Source organism: Rhinolophus ferrumequinum, chromosome 18, assembly GCF_004115265.2.
Source record: "Rhinolophus ferrumequinum isolate MPI-CBG mRhiFer1 chromosome 18, mRhiFer1_v1.p, whole genome shotgun sequence".
NCBI classification, from domain to species: Eukaryota; Metazoa; Chordata; class Mammalia; order Chiroptera; family Rhinolophidae; genus Rhinolophus; species Rhinolophus ferrumequinum.
This window is the reverse complement of record NC_046301.1, coordinates 23,847,648-23,874,042: the sequence shown is the minus strand read 5'-3', so window position 1 is coordinate 23,874,042 and position 26,395 is coordinate 23,847,648. Positions and strand designations below refer to the sequence as shown.

General features: G+C 35.0%; 1 protein-coding gene and 1 pseudogene across 8 annotated transcripts in view; both read left to right on the top strand.

Annotated features, from left to right (window-relative positions):
* FBXW7 (F-box and WD repeat domain containing 7) overlaps nt 1-26,395 on the top strand; it is a 173,020-nt gene that overhangs the window by 48,868 nt on the left and 97,757 nt on the right. The window contains exons 1-2 of one of the 8 annotated variants that reach the window (XM_033134252.1): nt 5,439-5,558; nt 6,202-6,256. The exons of 4 other annotated variants lie outside the window; for them this stretch is intronic. Coding sequence is in view for 1 of the 4 variants with exons in the window: in XM_033134248.1 (XP_032990139.1) it covers nt 6,104-6,256 (153 nt within the window). In the remaining 3 variants the exon portion in view is untranslated. Of the gene's footprint in view, nt 1-5,438; nt 5,559-5,776; nt 5,794-5,934; nt 6,257-26,395 lie in introns of those variants that run through there. 3 more of the 8 variants (XM_033134257.1, XM_033134248.1, XM_033134251.1) reach the window with 3 other exon arrangements.
* Nucleotides 21,640-22,923, top strand: LOC117037827 (60S ribosomal protein L4-like; annotated as a pseudogene).

Sequence of the window (26,395 nt, the reverse complement as noted above, 5' to 3'; positions counted from 1 at the left end):
AACATTCAGCATATTTTGTGATCATACCTCGTATCTTGAACTCATTTTGAATTAAAATAAAAAGCATACATGGGTTTCATTTAGATATCCTTATGTATTATTGACGAAGATTATTTAGAAAATACAAATGCATTGTTTGTTAGAATACAGTTGACCCTTTAACAACATGGATTTGAACTGCATGGGTCCACTTACATGCAGATTTTTTTCAATAAATACCTGTACTGTTTTCAATCGGAGGTTGGGAGTCTGTGGATGCAGAGGGCTGACGGTATGCATTGATCTATGCCATTTTATCTAGGGGACTTGAGCATCCTCGAATTTGGTATCTCTGAGGGGTCCTGGGACCAATTCCTGTGGATCCCGAGACTTAAGACAACTTAAGTCTCAGTGGAGTCAAAAGTTATACCCAGATTTTCAATTGCATGAGGGTTGACCAACCCCTGTGTTCAAGGGTCAGCTGTAATATTAAATGGTAGCTTTTGTTAATGGTTATTATTTATTAGTATAATACAACATATAGTATCTGTGTATTCAGTCTTCACTCTATTCTTCCAAGTCTTTTTCTTCTGTATTCTAGGGTTTTTATTTGTTTATTTTTTGGAAGCAAGAATTATATAAAACAGTAATCACTATTTTAAACCATTGCCAAGTTGAAAGTCAATGTTTAAATTTAAAACATTTAGTGCTACTTAAGTGTGGGATTCCTAAATATTATAGTTCCCTCTTCTGTCTTTTCAGAGCTATTACACCACGTTAAATTTTTCAAATTAATTTCAACAAGTATTCAAAAATTACCAATAGACTTAAGTTGCTATTTGATTCTCTGGATTTAGCAGGACTTTTATGTCGACTGCCTATATCTCTAGTATTTCTTTTGAGGTTGGAATTTGGAATAGTTATTATCAAAAGTTTTTGTAGGAAATATGAGAAATTGAGGTACAAAGTGAGTGACACAGTGAGGACGTGTGCAGTTTCAGAATATAGGTCAGGTAACATGGTTTCTGCAATTCAGTGGTATATAAAAAAGAGGAGCGTGGGAGTTGCTCTCAAGTAAAAGAGATGTAAGAAACATAATAACCACATACAAAGAGTGGTTCTTGTTTGGATTCTGTTTAAATTACTTAGAAAAAACATTTTTGAGACAACCTTGGAAATTCAAATATTGACTGGTATTAGTTAATACCATGGAAACTATTATTTTCATGGGTGTGATACAGTGATTTTGTGATTATGTAAGGGAATGGCAAAATTATTTAAAGATACATGATGTGTGTGGGTGGGAGTGGGAATGACATGATGTCTGAGATTGACTTAAAAAAAACCTCAAAATAAGTATAAAAGACAAATACAGCAATATTGGTAATATCTTGAATAGTTGTTGAATATGGGTGACAAGTAGATATGTAGGAATTCATTATACTCTTCTCTCTACTTTCCTATATAATTAAAATTTTTCGTTTAAAAAATTGAATTTTTTATTCATTTACCACAAGTTTTGCTGTTGTTGTTCCTCTCTCAATATTTAAAAAAATATTCTTAAAGCTTTAAAAATATTACTTATATTCTTAATAAGAAAATGAGGCATTTCCTGGCCATTTTGTCCTTCCTTCTGATTTTTTTTTTCCTCCTTAGCAGTTATCACCGTCTACTATAGTAAATATTTATTTTGTTTGTTGTGTGTCTTCTTCTCCCCCTGGAATAAACAAGTTCAGTGAAGGCAGGGGGATTTTTATCTGTTTTGTGTGTTGGTCCATCTTCATTACCTATATAACACATGGTAGGTGTGAGTAAATAGTTGAATAAGTGAATAAACGAATGAATGGGAACCAGAGCTCTTGAAAAACTGAGGACATGGGATTTGGCCAAGGACAGAACCAAGGAGAACCCCCTTGAAAATTAACCCTTTGGGACTTACCGAAGAAAATGTCGGCTAGTACTTACAAATTTAGGGGGTTAGATGCCATCTCTCCCTCATGGGACTGTAAAGCCTTAAAATATCAAACTTTCAACATAGTCTCAGCAGTAGGAATCGCTATAAAATAATTCAATTATACTGTAATTTCTCTGATTGTCTTTCATATAGTCTTAAAAGTTTTTCTTCCCTAATCATCTCTTTACTACTGAAAGGCAATCCCTTTTGGAGATGTCTTTTATTTAAAGTTTATGTATTCTCATGAAAAAAATTTTTTTTAAAACAATTGATTTTGTATAGGCAAGATGAATTTTAGAAACTGTTCTTACGGTTTCTTTTTATATTAAAAATATATAATCTTGCATTTTTCCTTTTCCCAACAACTGATTTTTTTTTTTTCAAGCTATATGTGTTTGCCAGCTAAATTTTAATGTCTTACTGCATGGACATCATAATTAGCAGTTATCTATTATACATCTTTTAAAAAAATAGATGTTAGTTTTCAACAGTACTGTGAGACACAGCTGGTAATAATTATACTCAATAATTAAGATGACTGAAAGTTGAATATTAAAATGACATCAGTGAAAATTCAGAAGCATTTTATATTTGATATTCTAAAGTGAATGCTTTTAGAATCATTGCTTTTAAAATTACTGAAGTTGTTTTTATAACCCCAAACTGTAAGCCTTGAATTAAGGAAAAATGTGAACAGAAATATCTAGTGAGTCTCAGTTTATTTGGCTTGGGACCCCTTTACATTCTTAAAAAACTATTGAAGACCTCAAAGAGCTTTGATTTATTTGGGTTATATCTCTCAATAGTTACCCTATTAGAAAGTAAAACTAAATTTTAAAAGTGTTCATTTATTAAATTCAATTAAAAGTAATAGCTAATTACATGTTAACACAATTAACATATTTTTTTTGGAAATAGCCATATTTTCCTGAAGTGAAATAATTAATGAGAAAGATGACATTGTTTTACATCTCTGCAAGTATCTTTGAAGTCTGGCTTAATGGAAGAAAGTTGAATTCTCATATTGGCTTATGCATTCAAGTCTCTATATATGATATGTCGTCTGAGGAAAACTTACTAGTGTGTACTCGAGACATGGATAGTGAAAAACACAATTAACATCTTAATATTATGAAAATAATTTTGATCTCGTAGACTCCATGTAATGGTCTCAGGGATCCCAAAGATTCATATTTTGAGAACTGCTAGAATTATTTCTCACGGGGATACTATATATGGCAGTAAAGAGTTTTAAATGAAAGAATAGTTTTAAAAAATACTCTCATATAGTAGTGTCCATTGGGTAAGTTTCTATTTGATACATTTTACTTTAGGGTAACTATTGAAGTTAGCTTGTGCTTACTTTATAAATTTGGGCATTGAGGGAGGATGGTCTGGTTTGTAAATTATACATCTTTTAGAGTGCCTTGTAGAATGGTTACCTTATTTCTCAGAGAAGTAGAAATTAATTAAATAGAAATAGATTGTTAAATTTTTGAAACAAGTTTTTGATATTTAGAGTTACTTAAAATTAAGGCGAAAAGCACAACTTTAAAATGCAGTTTATTTAAAAAATAATGTTGCTTCATTGTTATTGGTGAGCAAATATTAGTATTGTCTCTTTTTAAAAGTATCTATAGCTAGACTATTAAAGTTAAATATTAACCGTTTTTCCTAAACAATATTATGTTTCTTTTTCTGATAGTTTTTAAGGCTTTATTTTTATTGGTTTGCTGCCTTCTTCTATCTGTATGAATCAATAGTACATTAAATTAGTTGACACGGAAGGAAAAATAATATGTAATGAAAATAGCCCTTATTGCTTCCATTCTATTTTAATTATAACTAATATAAGATCCAGAGGGTATTGGTAGGAGGATGAGAGGGGTGAAGCATTACATGTCTAGTTATTTCACAAGTAATCTATACTTTGGGTCTTTTATTTCATAGTTTTGTTTAAAAACAACATTGATGCTGAGTAGCTAGCAATTCATAGCAAAATGCATTTGGTGGGGATTTTTATTGATGCTTGTCTGTAATATTAGGCGCAATGATTTATTTATAGGCTTTTGTTAATTATAAAGGTAATAAAAATCTCAAATTATTTGGGCATGTTATACATTTGTCGATAATAGAAATCATAGGAGGTTTTAATGCTCAGTACATTGTTCTACGTTAGGATGTTGTAGTAATGTTTTCATTACCTCTCTTGGCTTCCCAGTCTCGCACATTAGCTAGGAGGAGTGTGCATCAGCTGTAATAAGACCTTTCCCCAGTGTGTCTGACATGCATCTGAAAATATGACAGATTCTAGATTTTAGAAGTTCTGTTGTTAAATCGTATAAGCAACTTAAACTGATAGTACTTCGCATTTTCCACATAATGTGCTCTTTCGATGAATAGCTGTGAAGCAGCACGCAGGAAAAGCGGTTCTTGGCAATACCAGCTCAGTTGCATCTGCAGATGAGGATTTAAAATTCTATGCAGCAGACAGTACCTCCAGCAGGCGAGTAAAAGGTTACTGCATTATTTTGCTTGTTTGTTTCCACAGCCTTTATCTACAACAGGTTTTTTTAAAAAATTCAATGTGAAGTGCATGCCTGTTTTTAGATATTCTGGAAATTGATTTAAGTATAACATGATATCAAAAGGGCAGTGCAAGGTGAAGGAAGAGGCAATACTGGCTCTTTTTAGCTTTAAACCAAGGAAGAAATTGAGCGTGAGGCATGTACAAATAAAGAACCTTTCAATGCCACAGAACACAGGAAGTTTTTAAAATATACATTTTAATTCAAGGTGTTTCTTATTACATTTAGTTTTTAGACTATCTTCCTCAAAAAAGGGTCCTGTTAAAAAAGATTGATAATCGTAGGTCTGTGAATATTCACTAAGTTACAATTATTTGAAGTATGATTATTTGGGAAGACTATAACATATTTGTATTAATGTGACCCTCTCTTGTCCTGGAAATTATAATGTGGATTATAGTTACATGGTGTAAATAAATGCCTTTACACAGTATTGACAAAAAAGGATGCTTCAGTATAAAATATACTACAGTATGGCTAACATACTTAATACTTTTGCTTATATTTTTAGGGTGGTTTATATTTTTTGAATCTTTTTGATGAGATGCAAATAACCCAAGTTGGAGAAGATTCAGTGTCAAAACAACCAGATTTTTAATGGCTTTTCACTTATTATCAATACCTACCTATAGCCACAAGCCCTTTTTTTTCCTCATTAAAACTCTTCTAACATTTATGATGTCAGGGGACTCCTTGGCTTATCATTATCTATACCACTATTTTTACTGTAGAACTTTATTGCTCCATATTTCTCCAGCCTAAGTACAATATTCAGAGAGAATTTTTGCTATGCATATCAACGACCATCCTGCCCCCTCCCAGCAATACTCATAGATTTTTAATAGCTACTGTATAAATTTTGTTTTTTAAAAATTCTTATGCCTATGTTTCTGTGTTTTAGATTGACTTAATAAGATTGAAAATGATCCTGTAAATTAATCTATAATATACAAGTAAAATCAGTTGATTATTCTTACTGTGAGTGCTTGGCAGGCTTCTTGAATCGTGGAGTCATAAAAGGTCAGCAGTTCTGATTGGTAAGTTAAAGAATCCGTCCAGTAATTTGCTCCCTGTTGTTTCTCAGAGCAATGCAGCAGCAGTTCTTTTCCAGATATTGAGCGGTTCTTGAACAGTGTGTATGGGGACAGGGAGGGGTGGGGCTCATTCCTGTTGGTTGTTGAAATAGTGAGCATTTACAGAGGGAACAGGTTGGATAGGCTGAGCTAAAGGAGTAGGCAAACAGATCTAAACTGATGGAGGACAGAAAAAGTGGTTAGTATAATTTTGGGGTATATTATCTTGAGTTTGCTCCTTTGTTAAGGACTTGGGTTTTAATATAACACAGTTTGAAATATTAAAGCACCTTACCTTCTTTCTAAAGAGTAGCCGGGAGACTTCTGTTTTTAGTATCGAGTTCTTCTTGGCGATGAGTTTGTGGCTGGTACCTTCTGTAGGGAAGCTGTTTTATTCTTTTTTAACAGTGTTTCTTTCAGCCAGAGAGCTGCAGAATGAGGCATTTAGCCAATTTTGAGTATATATGGGACCTCACCAGTTCTGATTTTTAAAGTTAAATCCTCATCTAATGAGCAAGTCAATGTGTGGCTGTGGCTGCAGCATTATTTCTTCTTTAATGAAGAGGTTGAACCGTTCGACCTGCTGCTCCGATCTGTTCTCTTGTAGCCATACATCAGACCAGTTGCAGAGATTATCCATCGATTGTCCCAGGCAACCAAAGGTAACTACATAGATTTATTTCAAATAAAAATATACAATTAAAATGGATGCATTATAACTAGTACCAAATGATTAAAAATAAAAGACCAATTAAAGATATTCTTAGCAGTTTTCTTGACCTTGCAGTAGCTATCCAATATCATTTTGTCATCATCAGATTGTGTAGCAATGGAAATGCACTGCAGTAATTGATTTTGTAATAGGATCAGGTGATTTACTAGCTGCACTGACAACCACTTGCTTGCTTGCTCTGAGCTGTGGAGCGCTCTAATGGATGTTGTGATTGTAGCCTGGACTGGATGTGAGACTGCTAGCTACTTAAAGCAGCAGCACTTATTTTAAAAATTAGAAAGTAAGCTTTCCTTTTTCGTTTTCTTTGCTTTAGGTTTTGGGAGGCCTCAATAATTTTAGTTAATTTGAGTACCCCCGTGAACTTTTAGAGATTATATGTTATTTCATTCATCAATTCATAAAAAGTTCATTGGTACTAGTAGCCTTGAAAATAATGAAATACAATCTCTCTGCTCCCTACTCCTCGCTCAGCAGCAACAGATGTATCAACATATCTTGAAAATATAAGAATTTTTTTTAGCTACCGTATATTATCTAAATGAAACAAAATATTCTTAACATTTGCAAACTTCATCAGTTTCAAACTCTTGCTGTAAATATAATAATGGAATTATGGTAAATTCTTACACTAGTCGGTTGTGTTAGAATTGTTTTGTATCTTTTTGGCCTTTTGCATTCTTAATGGTTTCATGGATATAACAAGATTTAGGAAATCTGAGTTGGACCAATTCTAAGGAATATTGATGAAAACATATAGTAGCTATTTTATGAGACTGACGCGCTGCCTACTGCGCTAAGGAGGCAGGTTATAGTAGCTATTTTAAAGTAATGTTTAAGAATATAGCAAAGTAAAAACTTAATCTCCAAGAGTATGAATTTTCAGTGGTTATGTTTTTAATGATCTTCGTTTTCATATTTATTCTATGCCTTTTAAACAAATAATTGATTACAAATTTAGAAGCTTAGGACTAAAGCTTAAAGTAGAATAGAATATTCTACTGTTGCAGAAAGAAAAGACTTTGTCTACATTGAATTTTTGCTGAGTGGCTTGCATTAGGAAATAAAATTATCTCCCTTCTCTCCCTTCCTCACCAACTCCTCTACCTTTCTAGTTATCTAGTATGTAAAGTGTTTTTCACAGAATCTGACACAAAAACACTGAGTTCTCTGTCCTTCCCTAATTTATGTTCTTTAACCATGTTTATGTTCTTGCCATGATAGAGACACTATTTCTTCCAACCACATCTAAAAACACTTATATAAATTAAATATGTTTATAATTTGCTATAAAAGAAATTGGGCATAAGATTACCATTATATGGTATTGAAACTACCATGTGAAAAAAGCTTTTCTTTGCAATGTATTTAAATACTTGCCCTTAGTGTTTGAGGCCTAGTGTTTCTTAAAAGATGCAAATATTACCAGTGTCATTGTGTACTTTATCCTGAATTGAGATGCTTAAAACATTAATTATGGAAGACTGTAATATGATTTAAACACTAGTGTTTGTAATCTTTTATTATTCAATAGGTAATCACTTTATGCCCCACCTCCCCCCCGCAAAAAAAAAATACAAAACTCTGAACACTGATAATACTAACATAAGTATGTTAATGTCATTTGAGATTTGGTCAAGGATGTGTCTAAATTACAAATATTATTGAAATGTTAACTGGTAGGTTATCTACAAATTAGTCACTGATAAAAGTTTCAGTAGAATGATGTACATTAAAACTTTTTTGCAACGGGTTGAGCAAATAGAAGGAAAATAAGTGAATACCAGAGTGTTGACTATTTCTTTCTTAAAGATTGTTTAGAAGAGATGGAAGATACTATGATTGTTCTGTATTTATACAGTATTTCATTTAAAATAAATAAGCAGTATACTTTGTGAAGTTCTAGCCCCAGGGAACTGCCTGTTCTTACCTTGAAAGCCTACCTGTACTTGATTCAGCCAGGCTCTGCCACTAATCTACTTGATCAGTTTTATTTATGAACATGTTTAAGGTTCCTTAAACATACTCCTAAAATGTTCATTAAAAAGAAATCAATTTGCTCATACTAGTGTGAGGTGTGGTAATAGTTGACCTGGAAGCTGTAGAAGTTGGAGTTAGGAGGAAAGATCAAATTTTTTAAAGAATCGGTCTGTAGGTGATAATGAAATGCCTCCTTTCACTTTTCTTGTCTTTTGGGGGGGCGGCATGCTTTTGCCAAGAGCGCTGTTTTATCTTTTTGATATCCAGTATTCTCTAAATAGAATGCGTATTCTGAATAATTATCCTAGTTCTTAACAGAACAAATTTGGGATTAAATTCTGGAACTGCCAATTTTCCCCATGCTCTCTAACAAAGATAATGCTATTAAACAGCTTATTTTAGTACCTAGCATATTTTTTAGTAATCATTTTTTAAAAAGGTAGCCTTTATGTTATTAATTCTAGTGCTTACTCCTTATATGGCTTACCATATTGGCTGTGTGCACTCCTCTTTGTAGCCTAGGCAAAGTGATTTTTGGGTTGATTGAATAGGTACTTTCGAGATGATCATGTCATAATAATTATAACACGTATTTATGGAACCCTTAATTTGGACCAGAGGCTATACTAAGCACTTCCATATTAATTATGTCATTTATGAGATAGTATTCTTATTTTCACTTTTAAAGATGAAACAGGCTCAGAGAGATGATAAAATTTAACCTTAAATCACACAGCCAGGAAATAGCAGAACCAATCTTACAACTAACTTGTACTTAAATACATATATACATATATATAAAATTGTGGTAAAATACTGTACTTTAATAAACTTTTAGGGGTGGCGGGTTGGCTCATTTGGTTAGAGTGCAGTGCTCATAACCCCAAGGTCACCAGTTCAATTCCCACATGGGCCAGTGAGCTGTGCCCTCCACAACTATAGTGAAAACAACTTGACTTGGAGCTGATGGGCCCAGGAAAAACGCACTGTTCCCCAATATCCCCCAATTAAAAAAAATTGAAAAAATAAATATATACTTCTTAAAAAAATTTAATTTTATTGGGGAATATTGGGGAACAGTGTGTTTCTCCAGGGCCCATCATCTCCAAGTTGTTTTCCTTAATCTAGTTGTGGAGGGCGCAGTTCACTGGCCCATGTGGGAATCAAACGGGCAACCCTGTTGTTCAGAGCTCGCACTTTAACCAACTGAGCCACCCGGCCGCCCCTATATATATACTTTTAAGGTATTTACACTTTTAATTCAGCAGTGGCTGCAGAGATGAAGCCAAGTTTTGGTCTGAAGACCTTATATTTTTACCTAATTTTTGTGTCTTTTATAAGAAGTAATTGATGCATTCACTTCTTACTAGCTATTTGGAATATACTTTTCATTGTTGCAGTAATTATTCATGTAAAGTACTTATACTCTGTTTGCAGTAATGTTTCTCAAATTGTGGTTCAGAGATCACTTGTATCTGGGTTATTCAGGGTGGTAGTTAAAAGCACAAGTCTCTATCAGAACCTATTGACAGAATCACTGGAATGGGATCCAGGGATTTTCATTTTTAAACAAGCCTCTCAGATGATTTTTATGCATACCAAATTTTGAGAACCATTGAAGTTGAGAATGTGCTCCAATTTCACCTTTCTGTATGTGTTATCTGTCAGCTTTCCTTTCTCTAATAATTGGTTTACAAACCATAGATGATTTGTAAAATCATCTCTCAGACTATTAGAAAGAATTTTGAAATAGAATGAGCAATGTCATATACTAATGGTGAAATATAAATTGGTAACGTAAATTCTTTTATGGTAGGCATTTAAGGAACATGTTTAAGTAGTATTTAAAATGCTCTTAAACTTTGAGTTACTAAGCCTACTTCTAGGAATTAATCCTAAGGGAATAAATCAGAGGTTTACAGAAAGATTTAGGCACAGGAAGTTCATGTCAGCATTATTTCTAATGGTGAAAAGCTGGGAAAACTCAGTTTCAAACATCAGGAAAATGGTTAAATGAGTTTATTATATCCATTTGTTTGGGCCACCATCCAGCCTTAAATGGTTATGCTGGGAAGAATATTGAAGATGTAGGAAAATGCTCATGATTTAATCTAAAGTCTCAAAAGAAGAATGTAAAATTATACTTTTACGTACATAGACATATAGTGCATATGGTATTAAGTCGAACTGTATGAAATTGCTAGTTTTGTAAGTCATTGGTTGAATGTCAGTATTTTCATGGAGTTTAACCTAAAATGACATCAGTTTTGAAAATATATGTTCATTACACATTGTAGAGAGGGAGACTGAAAGAAAATACAGCAAATTTATAAAGTGATTAGCTTCTGATAATTTAGAAGCTATAGATAATTTAAAGTATTTCTTCTTCACATGTGTGTGTTTTTCAAAATTTCTAAGTCTTAGATTTTACCTTAAATTAGGTCAAAATAAGTTGCCAACAAAACCAATTATTGGGAGCAATTGCAAAGCTTTTTTGGAAACCAAGTAAAATTTCTATAAATCTCTTAAGCAAATGTAAGGACCCTGTCTGTACCAATTCTCTTACCTCTTTTATTTGCCATTGAGTACATTTATACAAATGAGCACATATACCTGTACCCACCTAACAAATTTTCATTCAATTTAAATCTGCAGTGGAAAATATACTTTCAAAGAAAGAAAAATTTCAATTTTACAGGTTTTTCTTTATCACTAGGCTCCTAAAGACCACCAACTATATGCAAGAGTTGTTTGGATAGCCAGTTGTAAGCAAAAAGCTGTGTTTTAGGTTGTGTAAAATTTTTAATTAATTAAAAAGTATTAAATTTGTATAATTAATTATAAATTGTGATTTAATTAATTTATAAAACTAAAGATTTTTAAAAGTTAGTAATCTATATATTATTTTTAGTTTAAAAGATTACCATGGTTATCTAAAAGAAAGTTATTTCTACCCTCATATGCTTTAATGTTTTACTTTTTAAATTATGACTTAATAATCTCCCAGGTTCTAATTGTCTCCAAATGCAGGATATTGGATGTTTTCTGTTCATTAAGCCTTTTAATCCTCACGTAAAACCTGTTTATCATGTATGAGCTTCATTTTAGAGTTGACACCATTCCCAGTTTACCTGAGATCATATTATGTGGTGAATCTCGGTTTTTTTCTTTCAGTCACATCTAACTGCAAGTCCGGTATTCTCAGCCTTGGTGTTATTCTTGTCCATCTGGAATTTATATATGTGTTCTTAATTTGGGAAAAAAGGAGAACTTTAGTATTAGCCTGCCCAATTCAGACTATCAAAGAGAGGAGCATAGTAGATAATGTGTTGTAATTATTTCTTGTTTTTATTCAATCGCTTGTTAGGTATCCTCTTATTTGGACAGTACACGTATCATTTTGGCATTTATTGATAGCTAAGAGCTAACTTCGTGTGCACACCACTGGAAATCCTAAAATGGGGAAGCCAGAAGTTGCCATCTGGGAGTTTATAGTCCTAATGGGAAAGGCAGACAAAAAAGTTCAGGTATTTCACATATGTAGGCATGGAATCGAAGTTGTTGGAGCATAAAGTTGTTAATTAATTCTGTTTGGAAATAGTGGTGAGAGGTACCTGGAAAGCCTCTTCGAATAGGTGAATTTAGAGGTAGCCATCGATTATATTCTCGCCATAGGTACTAGGAATCTGCCAGAGGTACAAGGACCCCTGCCCCTGAAGTGATCTCTGACTAACCCCATCCAAGTTTGGGAACCAGCACTGTAGGTAGTAGTTGAAGGTATGAAGTAGATATAATAGCCTGAGGAGAGTGTGTAGAGTGAGAAAGAAGAAGTCAGAGAATAAAATCAAAAATTTTATTCTTGGATTTACTAGAAATTATCCCTGTGTCCTTTGCCAGGTAAAATCACTACTGTGGGCTTTTCAGTAAATTGTGTTCTGTCCCTTTAAGTCAGATATATTGACATAATTGTGGTCTGTCCCCTTTTGGGGTTTACAGAAAGTAGTCTACTATAATGCAGCTTTTTCATTGGATCAAGATACTATAAGATTAGATTAATGTGACAGTTAAAATTCATATATTATAAGTGATATGTTTTAGTGCCTAGGGATAAGATTGGACATGACTTAGATTTTCTGTAAGTTGGAAATAAGAAAGTAATTGAGGAAGAAATTATTTTAAGCTAGAATAAGAGAATGACAGTGATGGAAGGTTATGAGTTACAGGTGTATTCTTTTTGTTTTTCTCATGCTTCCACATTTATAAGTTTCTTTATAATTTTTTCCCCACCAGTATGTTGTAAGTTGTAAATATATAAAATCACAAACTTTGGAGGAAAAATCTCAGAATTCTGAGTGAGATTACAGTATTGTTATTCTTTACTCCTAAATCTGTGATCTATAGTAATTAAAAATCACAGTGTTAACCTTTTAAAGATAATGTTTAAGAAACAGATTGGTTTAATTTTTAAAAGAAAAGTAAGCATGAGAGCAAAGGTTTGTAACATATTCTATTCCTATATAGGAAATACATTCCTAAATATTGGAGATGACTGGTTGTTGAAAGTCATAGCAGTTCATCTTCTAAAGAGTACCTTTAAAAATTTGTTTCTTAGAATCATATCTGTGATAATTTTTAGGTATATTTTGGCATAACAAAGAATTCCTTGGTTGCTGCAAAATGAAGATTAGAAGTCATTGCCTTATAGCCTTTGTTCATTATATATTTTATGATACTAACTATTGCTTCCTCCATTATTTTCATTCCATGACTAGAGTTTCATTAAAAAGTGAATTGAAAAGAATACTGAATTTTACTATTTTTAAAATCTGTATAATTGGATTGGGGAGACTCCCTTCCTATTTACAGTATAAGGCTTCACTCATTTACATTGTTTTGCATCCATGAATCAATGTCATATAGTACTTGTGAATGTTCACAGAAAGAGAGACGAGTAAGACTGAAGAAACTGAATCTTTAAGCAGGAGTGGGGACGATGAATGGAGTGAGTTTCTGGAGGAGGTGTAGGGATAGACAAAATCAAAAGGACTGGCAGTGGTATTAGTTTGGAAATGATAGGGATCACTTTTTTCTTAAGAGACAGGAGAGAAGGAAGGAGGAATAAAGAAACAAAGCCTTTGAGATGTTGAAAATTGACAGGAGCACAGTTCTGAAAGCTTCACTCATCTCAATAAGGAGATTAAAGTACTCATTTAGCAAGTATAAATTCTAGTTGTTCAATAAACATTTTATGTAGAGCTGTGTAGTTTTGATATCTATTTTCTGTCTTATCATAGTGGCAATTGTTCTTCATTAGTATTTTTATTTTTGTTTTAATAAGAGGTAAATCTGCCACTTCCATCTTGAAAATTTTGCATAGAGGAGACATGTTCCATAGTGAAAGGTTTGGAAAACAGATCATCGAAACTTAGGCAATAAAGAAAGAAAAACAGACTTTGAGAGCTGTTGCTGACCTTTTGGTAATCCCTGAGCCAGAATTTGATTCAGAATGTTATAGTAATAAGCGTGAATTGGCAGAAAGACTAAAAGGTGGTATGAACTGTCAAGGTCCAAATGACATTTGATGTAAAGCAGATAGGATGTGATTTGGGGGGGTGGAGATCACTTAGATTATATTAGTTTACCAGATCGGTATACTTGTTCTGTTCAAGATACATTTTCTCCCTTTCCTGCCAGATCCTGTAGCCCACCCTTCCATTTTTAAAGTGGTATGGATGCTCTGCTGGTTCTTCCAGCTTCAGTGAGTTGATATTTCAGGAGGCATCTGTTTCAGAGCGTCATAAAAAGAGCTTTAAAAATTCCTAATGTAAAACATTTCAGGTAAAAATTTAATAACTTTAAGTTTTTAATAGTTTGTAGTACCAAAATTAAATTTTGATTAGGATCTGACATTCTTAAAAGGGTTAGAAATGCCTTAGACACGTTACTGACAGAGATTTAAATGCGGAAGTCAATTTTTGTTGTTTGGCTTAGTAAAGAAATGTATTCTCTGTGACCAAGGTAAGTAAAGATTGCTTTCTTCTTAATAATTTGACATTTTCATAAAGAAAATAATTTTAAGTGTGCTATGCTGTAAACTAAAAAGATCTGCCCTAAGGGAAAAAACCTGTATTGTTCTAACGAATGTGACCCTCTTGTGGCATTATTATAAAATTAAAGAAACTGACTCGAAATAGTATTTAAAAAAATACATGGTAGCATATTCTAGAATTTAAATTTAATTTAGAATAATTTTGAGAGAATTTCAAAGTCACATATTTTATCTGTTATTACAATCTGTATTTTTAAATGTTATTACCTAATTTCTATTCATTTCAAATATTTCCAATTCTTTTAATTAGTATTTCTTAAAGCAGAAGCAAAAATAGGCAATATTTTGGTTTGACAAAGTAATTCTTAAGTGTTTAGCAACAATAAAGTTTAACCTCTCAATGCAGATTGGTTTGACCCCATAACAGTTAATATTGAAGAAGCTAGGTTGGATTTAAATAAAGAAGGTGGTGATGCTGGATTTCTTTAAATACCATGATACAGGCAGTTCTGTTACAAAACAATATACTGCGTGTCTCTGGAAAAAACCTAAAGTTCTGCAAAATTGTACTCTAAAAATAGGGACAAGCCGTTCAGAAACCTATGCAAGTTTGTAATATATGTACTAACAAAACCAGTAACAAGTCTAATAAAAAATATTAATACAGCTAAACATTTGTACCCAGCATCAGTTAGCTAATTCTAAGTCTTGGGATTTATGCCTTCTCCTTTGACATGTAGGTCCACGAAGGCATTCAGTTCTACCTAAGATAAATTAAAAATTTTGATCCAGGTTTAAGCTTCTTTATCAGTTCCCTCTACCCTCAGCCCCCTTTAAAAAATAAATAAACATGTGGAAAATACTTCCATGGCTTCTTTATCTGTACTCACAGCTTGACCAGATAGTTTAACAACGTAGAAAGCCTAGCAGTTCTTAAAGCCATTAACCAGTCTCTGCTTGCCCTCTTCTGCAGATTTTTCAGTTTTGTTTTGTTTTTTTCCTAAGGTCATTGAGTATTATTACTAAGGCTCTCTCTGTGAGAAAGCTTGTCCCTGATGGCATTAAAGCATTACTGGAGTGGAGAAATTCTTTGCAGACCAATGTGACTTTCACATTATACTGACCTCATCCCTCAATGATGAACAATTGAACTAATTCGCATTACAGAAAGGTGTTTTGTGGAAAAATAGACTGTTGTCTCTCATTGTCCCATTTTTTTGTCATTAATACTTCATGCATTGAACTGTATTTGTGTACATTCATATTTATATTTTTTTTCCCTGTGCTATTTATGCTATTAATGCTAACCATCTCTTCCATGTAGGGAGGGGAGTAGTGCAATGGATTGGTGTACCAGTAGAATACTCTTTGTTCATTATGCTTGTATAGCTTTATGTTTTACAACAGGCATGTGGATTATGACATCTTTTTGTTAGAATTATTTCCATAATTCAAATAGTTTAGGTATTAATTTAGGCATTATTATTGCCATGTAGTAAAGGAAGGGGGTTTTGGAGTTAGACTTGTGATTGAATCAAATTTAGGTGACTGAGTTGATTATATGAGGATAATACTAATTATCTGATAGGATTCTTTTGAACATTAAGAGATAATTTATATAAAACTTTACCATAGTGATTGGCACATAGCAGATACTCAAATATTACTTCCATTTTAAATGATGAAACTTGAGATTGCAAAGGTTAGGGGACCCCCGTATATACAAAAGTCAGGTTCACTGACTACCATATTCCTCCTGTCTTTAGTTTTATATGGATAAAAGCAAAAGCAAAACAGAACCTAACTATAGGTTCAGAAATGGGAGCTATAAAGATATATGCACACACTCGTGCGTGCACACATGTATGCAGTCACTCTCTTTCTGAATTTAAAGTTTATTCTTTCCTTAATTGATTAATATGTTTCACTTGTTCATATTCTTTTCTATTCAGATATTGATGATGATGATAAAAGATTGGTAGGGAAGCTCTTGATGTAAGTTCTTGCTCTAATTAGACTAGTGCTGTTTCAAAGAAAGGATCCTGTACTTAAGGTTGTGTCAGCAGTTTAATTCACGCCTGCTTGCACATTTCCAGCAGACTGGCGTTCCCCAGCTAAACAGTAATACTTAAGCTGTGGTAAATTCATTGTTTACTTTTTAAAAAATGGCATCTCCCCTGGTCAAAATAGAATATACCAGGTTGCTTATTTGAGACTACTGTATTATGTTGATCATATGAGTTTTCCTTTTGGGCAATTTATAAATTAATATGAAATTTATTTGGTTAATATGAAATTAACCCCATTCTATTTGTTTTTGTAGTAAAATTTCTACTTTTTAAAATGGTTATTATTTTGTCCTTCTACTTATAGATAAAAATACAGCAGCAAAGATTTTATTTCCTCCCCACCCCCCAGCTTGTTATCTTTTAGTATAAGAAAGAAGAAATATCTTCAGTATTTCTATAACTGAGATTTGTTCACATTACATGCAGTTACTTACCTCGCAATACCAATTGCAGAAATGTTCCAGAACTTGCATGCTGTAGATTTTATGGAAGATATGTTGTATGAGTTTGTAGTGGTTGTAATTATGTTCGTTCATGTTTTGAAATTTTCAGAATCAGAACTCAGGATTTGACATTGCAAGGTGTTTGTCTTCTATAAATTTTTTTAAACTGTTATGAAAATTGGGATTATATATCCAAATTTGCATGTAGCGAGTGATTAATTTTGAAATCATGACACATACTATAGTTATCTTTAGAATCAATTCATATTGTGATAAAATTTAAGAACTTTCAGGTATAGTTATTTTAATTGCTAGAAAAGAAAAAATGCTGCTCCTTCAACAATGGCATGCTCTCAGTTTCTGAGAAGCTGAAATATGAAAAAAATATGTGCCTCTTAAAAAAAATCTATGAAATATTGCAGATGTGTAAGTCAGATTTTAGGGCTCTTTTTTGGCAAGGAGCAATATATATATTTTTAATTTTATTGGGGAATATTGGGTCACAGTGTGTTTCTCCAGGGCCCATCAGCTCCAAGTAGTTGTCCTTCAGTCTCGTTGTGGAGGGCGCAGCTCAGTTCCAAGTCCAGTCGCCGTTTTCAATCTTAGTTGCAGGGGGCGCAGAACATCATCCCAAGAGGAAATTGAACTGGCAACCTTGTTGTTAAGAGCTCGCACTCCAACCAACTGAGCCATCTAACCGCCCCTCCAGCATCTCAGCGGCAGCTCTTTGTCTTCAATCTAGTTGTGGAGGGCACAACTCACTGGCCCATGTGGGAATCGAACTGGCAACCTTGTTGTTCAGAGCTCGCGCTCTAACTCATTGAGCCATCCGGCTGCCCGGCAAGGAGCAAATTTTTGTGTTGCTAGTTGTTGAGGACCCAACTCACTTCTATATATACGTGTGCAACTGTGCCAAACATTGTTTTGTTCATTTATTCCTTCCATTTGTATTTATTGAGTGTCTTTCATGTGCAGAGATGTGTCTTGTTTCTAGTTACATGAGATTTCTTCCTTCTTGGAAGTTCTATTAAATATCTAGACCATAATATCAAATCAAGTAATTGTGTGCTAATACAAAATACTTGTATCTCCAACTCGATAGATATCAAGCTATCTTACGGGCAAGATTGTGGGTTTTTTTTACATGCCATGTATCTGTTTCATTGCCTAGCACATATTTGATAATTTATTGGTTAAATTGTGTTCAGATGGGTAGGAAGAAGAAGTAGAGCACATGTCTCAAAAGAACATCTGTATGTCTATGCTATAATGTAATCAGGAGTTTTGAATTTCAGAAAAATATGATTGAACTTTGTAATTCTGAAATGAGATAGCAAAGAATTCTTCAAATTGCTAATTGAAATTAGGTGATTTTGCAAGCAATAAAATAATTATGGCCTAGTATTTAGGGATACACAATACTTATCTTAATTTTTAAAGAGACACAAAGTCTTGTGTTTATATAGTAAAAGTGACATCCTGGCATATTATATAGTTTGAATTGTTATGGCGTCTTTGACCTTAGAAGAAATCCAGAAAAATCCAGTGGTCTGGAAACTATGGCTTGTTCTGTACAAGTGAATTACTATTTTGAACACTGGTTGTGGAATAGTGGAATGAAGAGGTGTCTAAAAGTAAATTAACTGGCTTCAAGCTATGTGTCACATTTCCAAATTGGTTGACTTTGCCAAATTTGGCAGCTATTGTACTATTGCAGCAGCAATGAGTCTGAATATTGTACTGAATAGTTTCATTAGCACAATTACGACAGGCATCAGGTATTTTAAGATACTTTCTCAAATTGTGTATCTCCTTCTGCTTTATTTTGAGATGATACTGTGACAATTTAGAATGAAAATGAGTGTTGAAAATAATCCAGATGACACCTGCCCATTGCTGATGAATCTTCAGGGGCGTTCTTACTAGATTTAGCAGATCTTACCTATAATTTTTAAGCTATTTTCTTTTTATTGTAAAATAAACTATAGATATAGAAAATACAAAAACAAATTTAGACCTTAGTGTATTAAGATAATACATTCTCGTAATTACCACCCAGCTCAATACATAGTTTGCCAACTATCCCAGATGCTCCTATATGTTCCCTGACTCAGTCATACCCCTTCCCTTCCTTCAAGTAACTCCCCCTCTGTTACTCTTACAATAATCGCTTCCCTGTGTTTATGATTCTCTCAGCCAAGTATATCTCCACAAACAATAGTATACTATTGTTTAAGCTCAACCATTTAAAAAAAGAGTTGCTATTTCTTATATCTTTTAATCTACAGATTTATTTTCCATACTTTTCCTTAAATTTTATTTGTTTGACTTGTTTTTCATGGATTTGACTGATTGCATTCACGTAGTGTAGTTCACCACATTCATCTGTCCTTTTTATTTCCTCACACTGGCAGCTGAACCTAGAGACTTTATCAGGCTTGTTTGAGCCCTCTGTTTAGGGGGTGGCGTGTTATTTCATTAGGAGTCACCTATGTCTGGTGTCCCTCCTTTTGTGATGTTAGCAGCTGTTGATACTCAGTGCCTCCATCCATTAATTTAGTGGAGGTTGCAAAACGGTGGTATCCTAATTTTTCATTTACTAACAAATAATTTTATAAATAAATATCTCCCCTTATTTGCTATTTGATTCCTTATGATGTAATTCATTTGGGAAAGGTAGTTTCCGAGGTCTGACAATTAAGTTCATGACCTTGTTGCAACGATGCTGCTAACCTTTTTTGATATCAGAGGGATTATTCATTATGAATTTGTACCAACTGGACAAATAGTTAACCAAGTTTACTATTTGGAAGTGCTGAAAAGGCTGCTTGAAAAAGTTAGATGACTTGAACTTTTCCCCAACAATTCATGGCTCTTGCATCACGACAATGCACCAGCTCACACAGCACCGTCTGTGAGGGAGTTTTTAGCCAGTAAACAAATAACTGTGTTGGAACACCCTACCTACTCACCTGATCTGGCCCCCAATGACCTCTTTCTTTACTCGAAGATAAAGGAAATATTGAAAGGAAGACATTTTGATGACATTCAGGACATCAAAGGTAATACGATGACAGCTCTGATGGCCATTCCAGAAAAAAAGTTCCAAAATTGCTTTGAAGGGTGGACTAGGCCCTGGCATCGGTCCATAGCTTCCCAAGGGGAGTACTTCGAAAGTGACCGTAGTGATATTCAGCAATGAGGTATGTAGCACTCTTTCTAGGATGAGTTCGCAAACATAATTGTCTGAACTCGTATATCCTCTTACTAACCTGTCTGTATTCCCCCCTACCCGTTAGCCCCAGGCAACCACTTTTCTATTCTATTTCTATGAATTTGATTTTTTTTTCTTTTTTAGATTCCACATATAACTGATACATACCACTCAGTATTTGTCTTTCTCTGTCTGGCTTATTTTACTTAGCTAATGTCCCAAATGGCAGGATTTCCTTCTTTCTCATGGCTGAATAATATTCCATTGTGTATATATTTATACCACATCTTCTGTATCAGTTTATCTACTGATAGACACTTAGATTGTTTCCATGTCTTGGCTATTGTGAATAATGCTGCAGTGAACATGGGAGTGCGAATACCTCTTTGATATCCTGTTTTCATTTGCTTTGGATGTAGACCCCGGAGTGGAGTTGCTGGATCATATGGTAATTCAATTTTTCATTTTTTGAGGAATCTCCGTACTGTTTTCCATAGGGGCTACATCAATTTACATTCCCACAAACCATGCACAAGTTTCTCTTTTCTCCACATCCTCCCCGGCACTTATTATCTCTTGTCTTTTGGTGATAGTTATTCTAACAGATATACAGTGATACCTCATTGTGGTATTGATTTGCATTTACCTGATGGTTAGTGACATTATGCACCTTTTCATGTACCTGTTTGCCATTTGTATGTCTTCTTTGGAAAAAATCTATTCAGTTTCTCTTCCCATTTTCTAATTAGATTTTTTTTTTCTTTTGCTTTTGAGTTGTATGAGTTCTTTATATATTTTGGATATTAACTCCATATCAGATACATGACTTGTAAATATTTTCTCCCAGTCTATATGTTGCCTTTTCATTTTGTTGATGGTTTACTTTGCTGTGTGGAAGCTTTTTAGTTTGATGCTGTCCCACTTGTTTTCTTTTGCTTTTTTTGCCTTTGCTTTTGGTGTCAAATCCAAGAAAATCATTGCCAAGACCGATACCAAGGAGCTTATTTACCCCCTATGTTTTTTTCTAGGCATTTGTGGTTTCAGGTCTTGTATTCAAATCTGTGGTCCATTTTGAGTTTATTTTTGTGTGGTATATGACAGGGGTCAAGTTTCATCTTTTTACATGTGGCTTTCCAGGTTTTCCAACAATACCGTTTATTGAAGAGACTGTCCTTTCCCCATTGTATAAGCTATTCCAGAATAGAAGGCTAGTTTCTAGGAGCCACTGGAGAGGAGGGGTCTAGAGTATCAGAATGCTTTATTTTTTGATCTGGGTCCTGGTGTGTGTGTGTGTGTGTTCGAATACAAAGGTAAAAAATTGAACAGTTATGGTTTCCAGATTTGGAAAGAACAACTTGGCTGCTCACATAAATACTTGGAAGTTGCTTATTTAAAAATGTAGATTGGGAGTCAGTGGATCTAGGGTAGGCTACACCCAGGTTTCTGCATTTAACACCTCTCACCTACCCCTCTCCCACGCCACACAATAATTTTGATGCAGCATACTCTGAGAAAATACTTATTTTCAAATCATCTTCTCTTTTTCCTGTGGGAGCCACTGGGTTGAGAGGAGCGTGGCCGTCTCCTCTCTCCGCCATGGCGTGGGCTCGTCCACTGATACCCAAAAAGGAGGAATCGAAAAAATGTCACTTTGCCTGCTGTGTTCAAGGCTGCCATTCGACCAGATATTGTGAACTTTGTTCACACCAACTTGCATGAAAACAGTAGACAGCCGTGTGCCGTCAGTGGTGCTGAGTCGTGGGTCCTGGTGGAGCGGTGGCTGGAATTCCCTGCGTTCGAGGCGGTGAGACTCATCACTCTGGTCAGGGTGCTTTTGCCAATATGTGTGGTGGGGCCACATGTTTGCACCGACCCAAACCTGGTGCCGCTGGCACTGCGGAGTGAATATAGCACAGAAGCGACATGCCATCTGCTCTGCCCTGGCTGCCTCGGTGTTACCAGTGTGGTCATGTCTAAAGGTCATCGTATTGAGGAAGTTCCTGAACTTCCTTTCTGGTTGAAGATAAAGCTGAAGGCTACAGGAAGACCAAGGAGCCTGTGTTGCTTCTTAAGAAGCGTAAGGCCTGGAATGATATTAAAAAGGTCTCTGCCTCTCAACGAATGAGAGCTGGCAAGGGCAAAGTGAGAAACCATCGTTGCACCCAGCTCAAGGGACCTTGCATCATCTAGGATGAGGACAGTGGCATCATCAAAACCTTCAGAAACATCCCTGGAGTGACTCTGCTTAATGTAAACAAACTGAACACTTGGAAACTTGCTCCTGGTGGGCATGTGGGCTGTTTCTGCGTTTGGACTGACAGTGCTTTCCACAAGTTAGATGGTCTTTGTAGCGCTTGGCATAACGCAGCCTCCCTCGAGAGTAACTACAACCATCCCATTCACTAGACGCTCCATACACACCTTAGCAGAATCTTGCAAAGGCCAGAGATTCAAAGAGCCCTCCGAATACCATGCAAGAAGTTTCATCGCTGAGTCCTGAAGAAGAATCCATTGAAAAACCTGAGAATCATGTTGAGGCTAAATCCACGTGCAAAGACCATGGGTGGGAACACCATTTTTCGGGCCAAGAACCACCAGCTCCAGGGGATAAAGCAGCAGCAGCGCCAGAAGCCACGTCAGGTGAGAAGAGGGCTCCAGGCAAGAAGCCAGTGGTAGAGAAGCCAGGGAAGAAGGCTGTTCCTGTTACGAAGCAGAAGAAGCCCAGAAAAAGTGGGAAAAAAGACTGCAGCTACCAGGAAACCAGCGGCTGAGAAGAAACCTGCAGAAAAGAAAGCCACCACAGAAGAGGCCTGCGGCATAAACTTAAATTTGTTTATTCCATAAAGGTCAAATCACTTTGGACAGCTACTTTTGAATAAAAACCTGATCAAAGAGGCAGTGAGAAACATCAAAAAAAAGAAAGCATTCTGAAATTTGGACAAATATGACAATCAATATTTATTAAATTTAATAAATAAAGTGGTTCAAATATATTTTCGCTTGACATTAAATAGGAACATAGCTAGAGACATTAAGTGAAACATCCAAAATACAGAATAACTCTAAAGTGTATAACTCTCTCCATCTCTTACTAGTTTTTTTATTAAAAGTATCAGATTCTTCGACCTTTTTACTTCTATCCTATCCTACCCCTTCTCTTTAACCTGAAGAGTTACCACATATGCAACGAGTGGAGAACCAAAAACCTCTCTGATTCTGAATAATCTCCTAGGTTTACTAAACGGTTTGCTCTTAGACAGCAGCATGTTAATGAACTCAAATTTATGTCACAGTTAAATAACAGATCATTACATATGATAAGTCTGTAGTGTCTAAACCTCAAATATGAAATCTAACAATGTTAAAGATCTACAATATTGACAGTCACTTCATTAGGCAAATAAAGCAACTTGAGCATCAAATAAATGTCATGTATTCTAGAATAATTAAGTTTTTTTCGTTGGCTCTGCCGACCATTTCTTTGACATCATTGACTATGCAGATGATTCACCTGGGGTTTTTGTTTGAAATGCAGGTTCTGATCAGTGGGTTTTGTGTTTCTAACAAGCTTCCTGGTGATGCCAGTAGGGCTGGTGGAAGACCAAATTTTGAATAGCAAGGCTCTGCTCTCTTGTCTCTTCTACATGCTTTGTTTCCATTTCTGTAAGAATAATCCTTTTCATGCATGGATGTGACAGGGTCAGCTCTCTGCTTACAGCCCTTTGGTGACTCCCAGTCTCAAGTTCATCTTTATCATGGCACAGAGATTTTCAAGAGTTGGACCCTGCCTTGAGCCTGATTTCCTAGTCTATCAGTCTCATTTCCAGCAATTTTGTACCCTATAATTAATTTTAAACCCAGCAAAACCAATCATCTCGCATATCTTAACTGTTTCTTTAATTTGCCACTTTTGTAATGCGTTTTTCCTACTTCGCCCCAGGTTGCCATCTAATAGTAGTACTTCAGTATTCATTTTAAATATTATAGTCTTTGTGAAATCATCCAAGGCCCCCCAGCAAAGAATTAATTATGACTTTTGTTCCTAGTCATATGGTGGAATACCAAATAGATACTGTGAAAAACCCTCTCAAATGAAACAACTAAAATGTCAGATAAAATAAAGATATAACTAGCTAGCTAGCCAGCTAGCTAGATTGATTTAACCACAGTGGTGACGTGAAAACAAAGAAATTCAGTGACTAACAACCAGAGATCCTGGGAGCTAAGAGTGGGGAAAAGCCAACTTTTGTGCTGGGGGTTTTTCAAAACTTGGAGACGTTGGGTTTCTAATTTAAGGGCTGCCTCCAGTGCTAGAGAGAAAGAAATAACTTAGAAGGCCTCAGTAAGGTGGGTGTCTAATATGAGACGCCTACATAAAAGTGGGAGCCCAAAGTTTACCTCTCTAATCCTCCCAGTGATCCTGTGAGATAGAGGTGCCATCCCAGGTGAGGTAACTCAAATTTAAAGACAGTGAGTAATTTGCCCAAGGCTACATAGGTAGGTACTGGTAGAATTAGAATATGTACTGTCATCTAACTACTGAACCTGGGCACCTAACCACTGGGTTTTATGACCTCAGTGTTTTGCAGCTGTTTCACTATCAATTTGGCTTTGAAATTGTGCTGAAATGACCTATTTCTTAATGTTCTTCACTGATAATTACTCCATATTCTTACTTTGGACATAAAACCATTAGCTTTGCTAGAGCCAACAATGGTTTATCTTTGACCACAATACTGTAGGATTTCCACTGCCCTGGGAGTGCATTGTATGAAGATAGAGGTTCAGAGAGACAATCACCATGTGTCAAATGGGGTCATGTTGACAGGCAGTATGGCATAGTTTCTGAATCTCATTTCTTCATCTGTAAAGTAGAATCTATATCGTAAGTTTGGACAATGAAATCAGGTTTCATATGTAAAACATTTTTCAATAACTAGGTAATTATTATTTTGCAGTTTTGTTAAGGATTGCTAGGGAAGCAAGATGATAAAGTTGGTTAGCTTCTTTGGATTAGAGTCTGTAGAGTTTGATTTCATCGTTTTGCCTAAAATCAATTATCAATTGAAACTGTCAAAATAATTGTAATCATATATAAACATAGAGCTACATTTACAGATTCAGATGTAACTTTAAGCGGACTTAGTAACTAGTAAGCAAAAGCAGAGTATGTGCATGAGGTTTTGGGTGTGGAGGAGATGAGGGGTGCTGGTACAAATTACTGAGACCCTTTGGTCCTGAACGGGGCCTAGGACAAATCTCATATAAGTTTTTCTTTGCTAGGGGGAGCCTAAAAGCATTTTTTTTTGGCCAGTGCCTGGACCCTGATTGGAAGAAAGGCTATATTTAGGAGTCTGAGAGGAGTCTCTATCTTAAGAAACGGCTTTTGTAGTGGTGTGATGTTACTGTCACTTGTGCCCTTGTATCTCTTGCTGCTGTAAGATCCTCCTCATGCCACGTTGGAAGACAGGTTGTCCTAGTGGAATGAACATAAACCGTGGCTCAGACATATCTGAGTTTCCAATGTTACTAAATTGTACTAAGTATAAATCTTTGGGCAAGTGACCTTAATCCAAGCCTGTTTCCTGTTTTGGTAAAATGGGAATAATGATCTCAGGGTTCTAGATTAAATGAATATCCTATACCGAGCGCAGTGTTGGACTCTAGTGGGCGCTGTGTAAATGTTGCCTAACCTATAAGATTCCCTGCCAGTATTTTGGTTTCTATATCTTGAGTAGCTGAATTCCTGCAGTAGAAGAAAGAAGGTATATTTTTATGGCTTTCATTAATATTATTCTTTTGAGTTAGCATTCTATTTTGTCTAGGTGAGAGGAACAACTTCCTAATGAAAGAAGCGCATCCAGAAACTTGAAAGATCTAAGAAATATTCCTTCTAACGAACCTGAAAATCAGTAGTTTTGGAGAGCAGTGACCATCGTTACTGTCTTCCCAGTTATTTGAATGGCTGCGTTGAGTGGTCACATCCTTAGGCAGCCATCACTGTGATAAGGAATTCCAGTTGTGACCAACCCACAATGCTTCCTCTTAGTTTTAGATTGAGTATGCAACACAGCATCGTTTGTACTGAAACGGAGGCTGTTTGGAAGTTTGAGAGTGTTTTACAACTACTGCCTTGTTAGGTTTGTCCAGAACTACTGTTCTGTAACCTGAAAAATTTTAAAAATTTCTTGTCTGAAAAATGGCAGATCATTACATAAGGGATCTAGTTTACTGATTTAATCATTACGACAGTGTTGCTTTATTTCTACATGTATAGAGAAGATCTTTGTAAGAAAATAATGATACTTCTTACTGT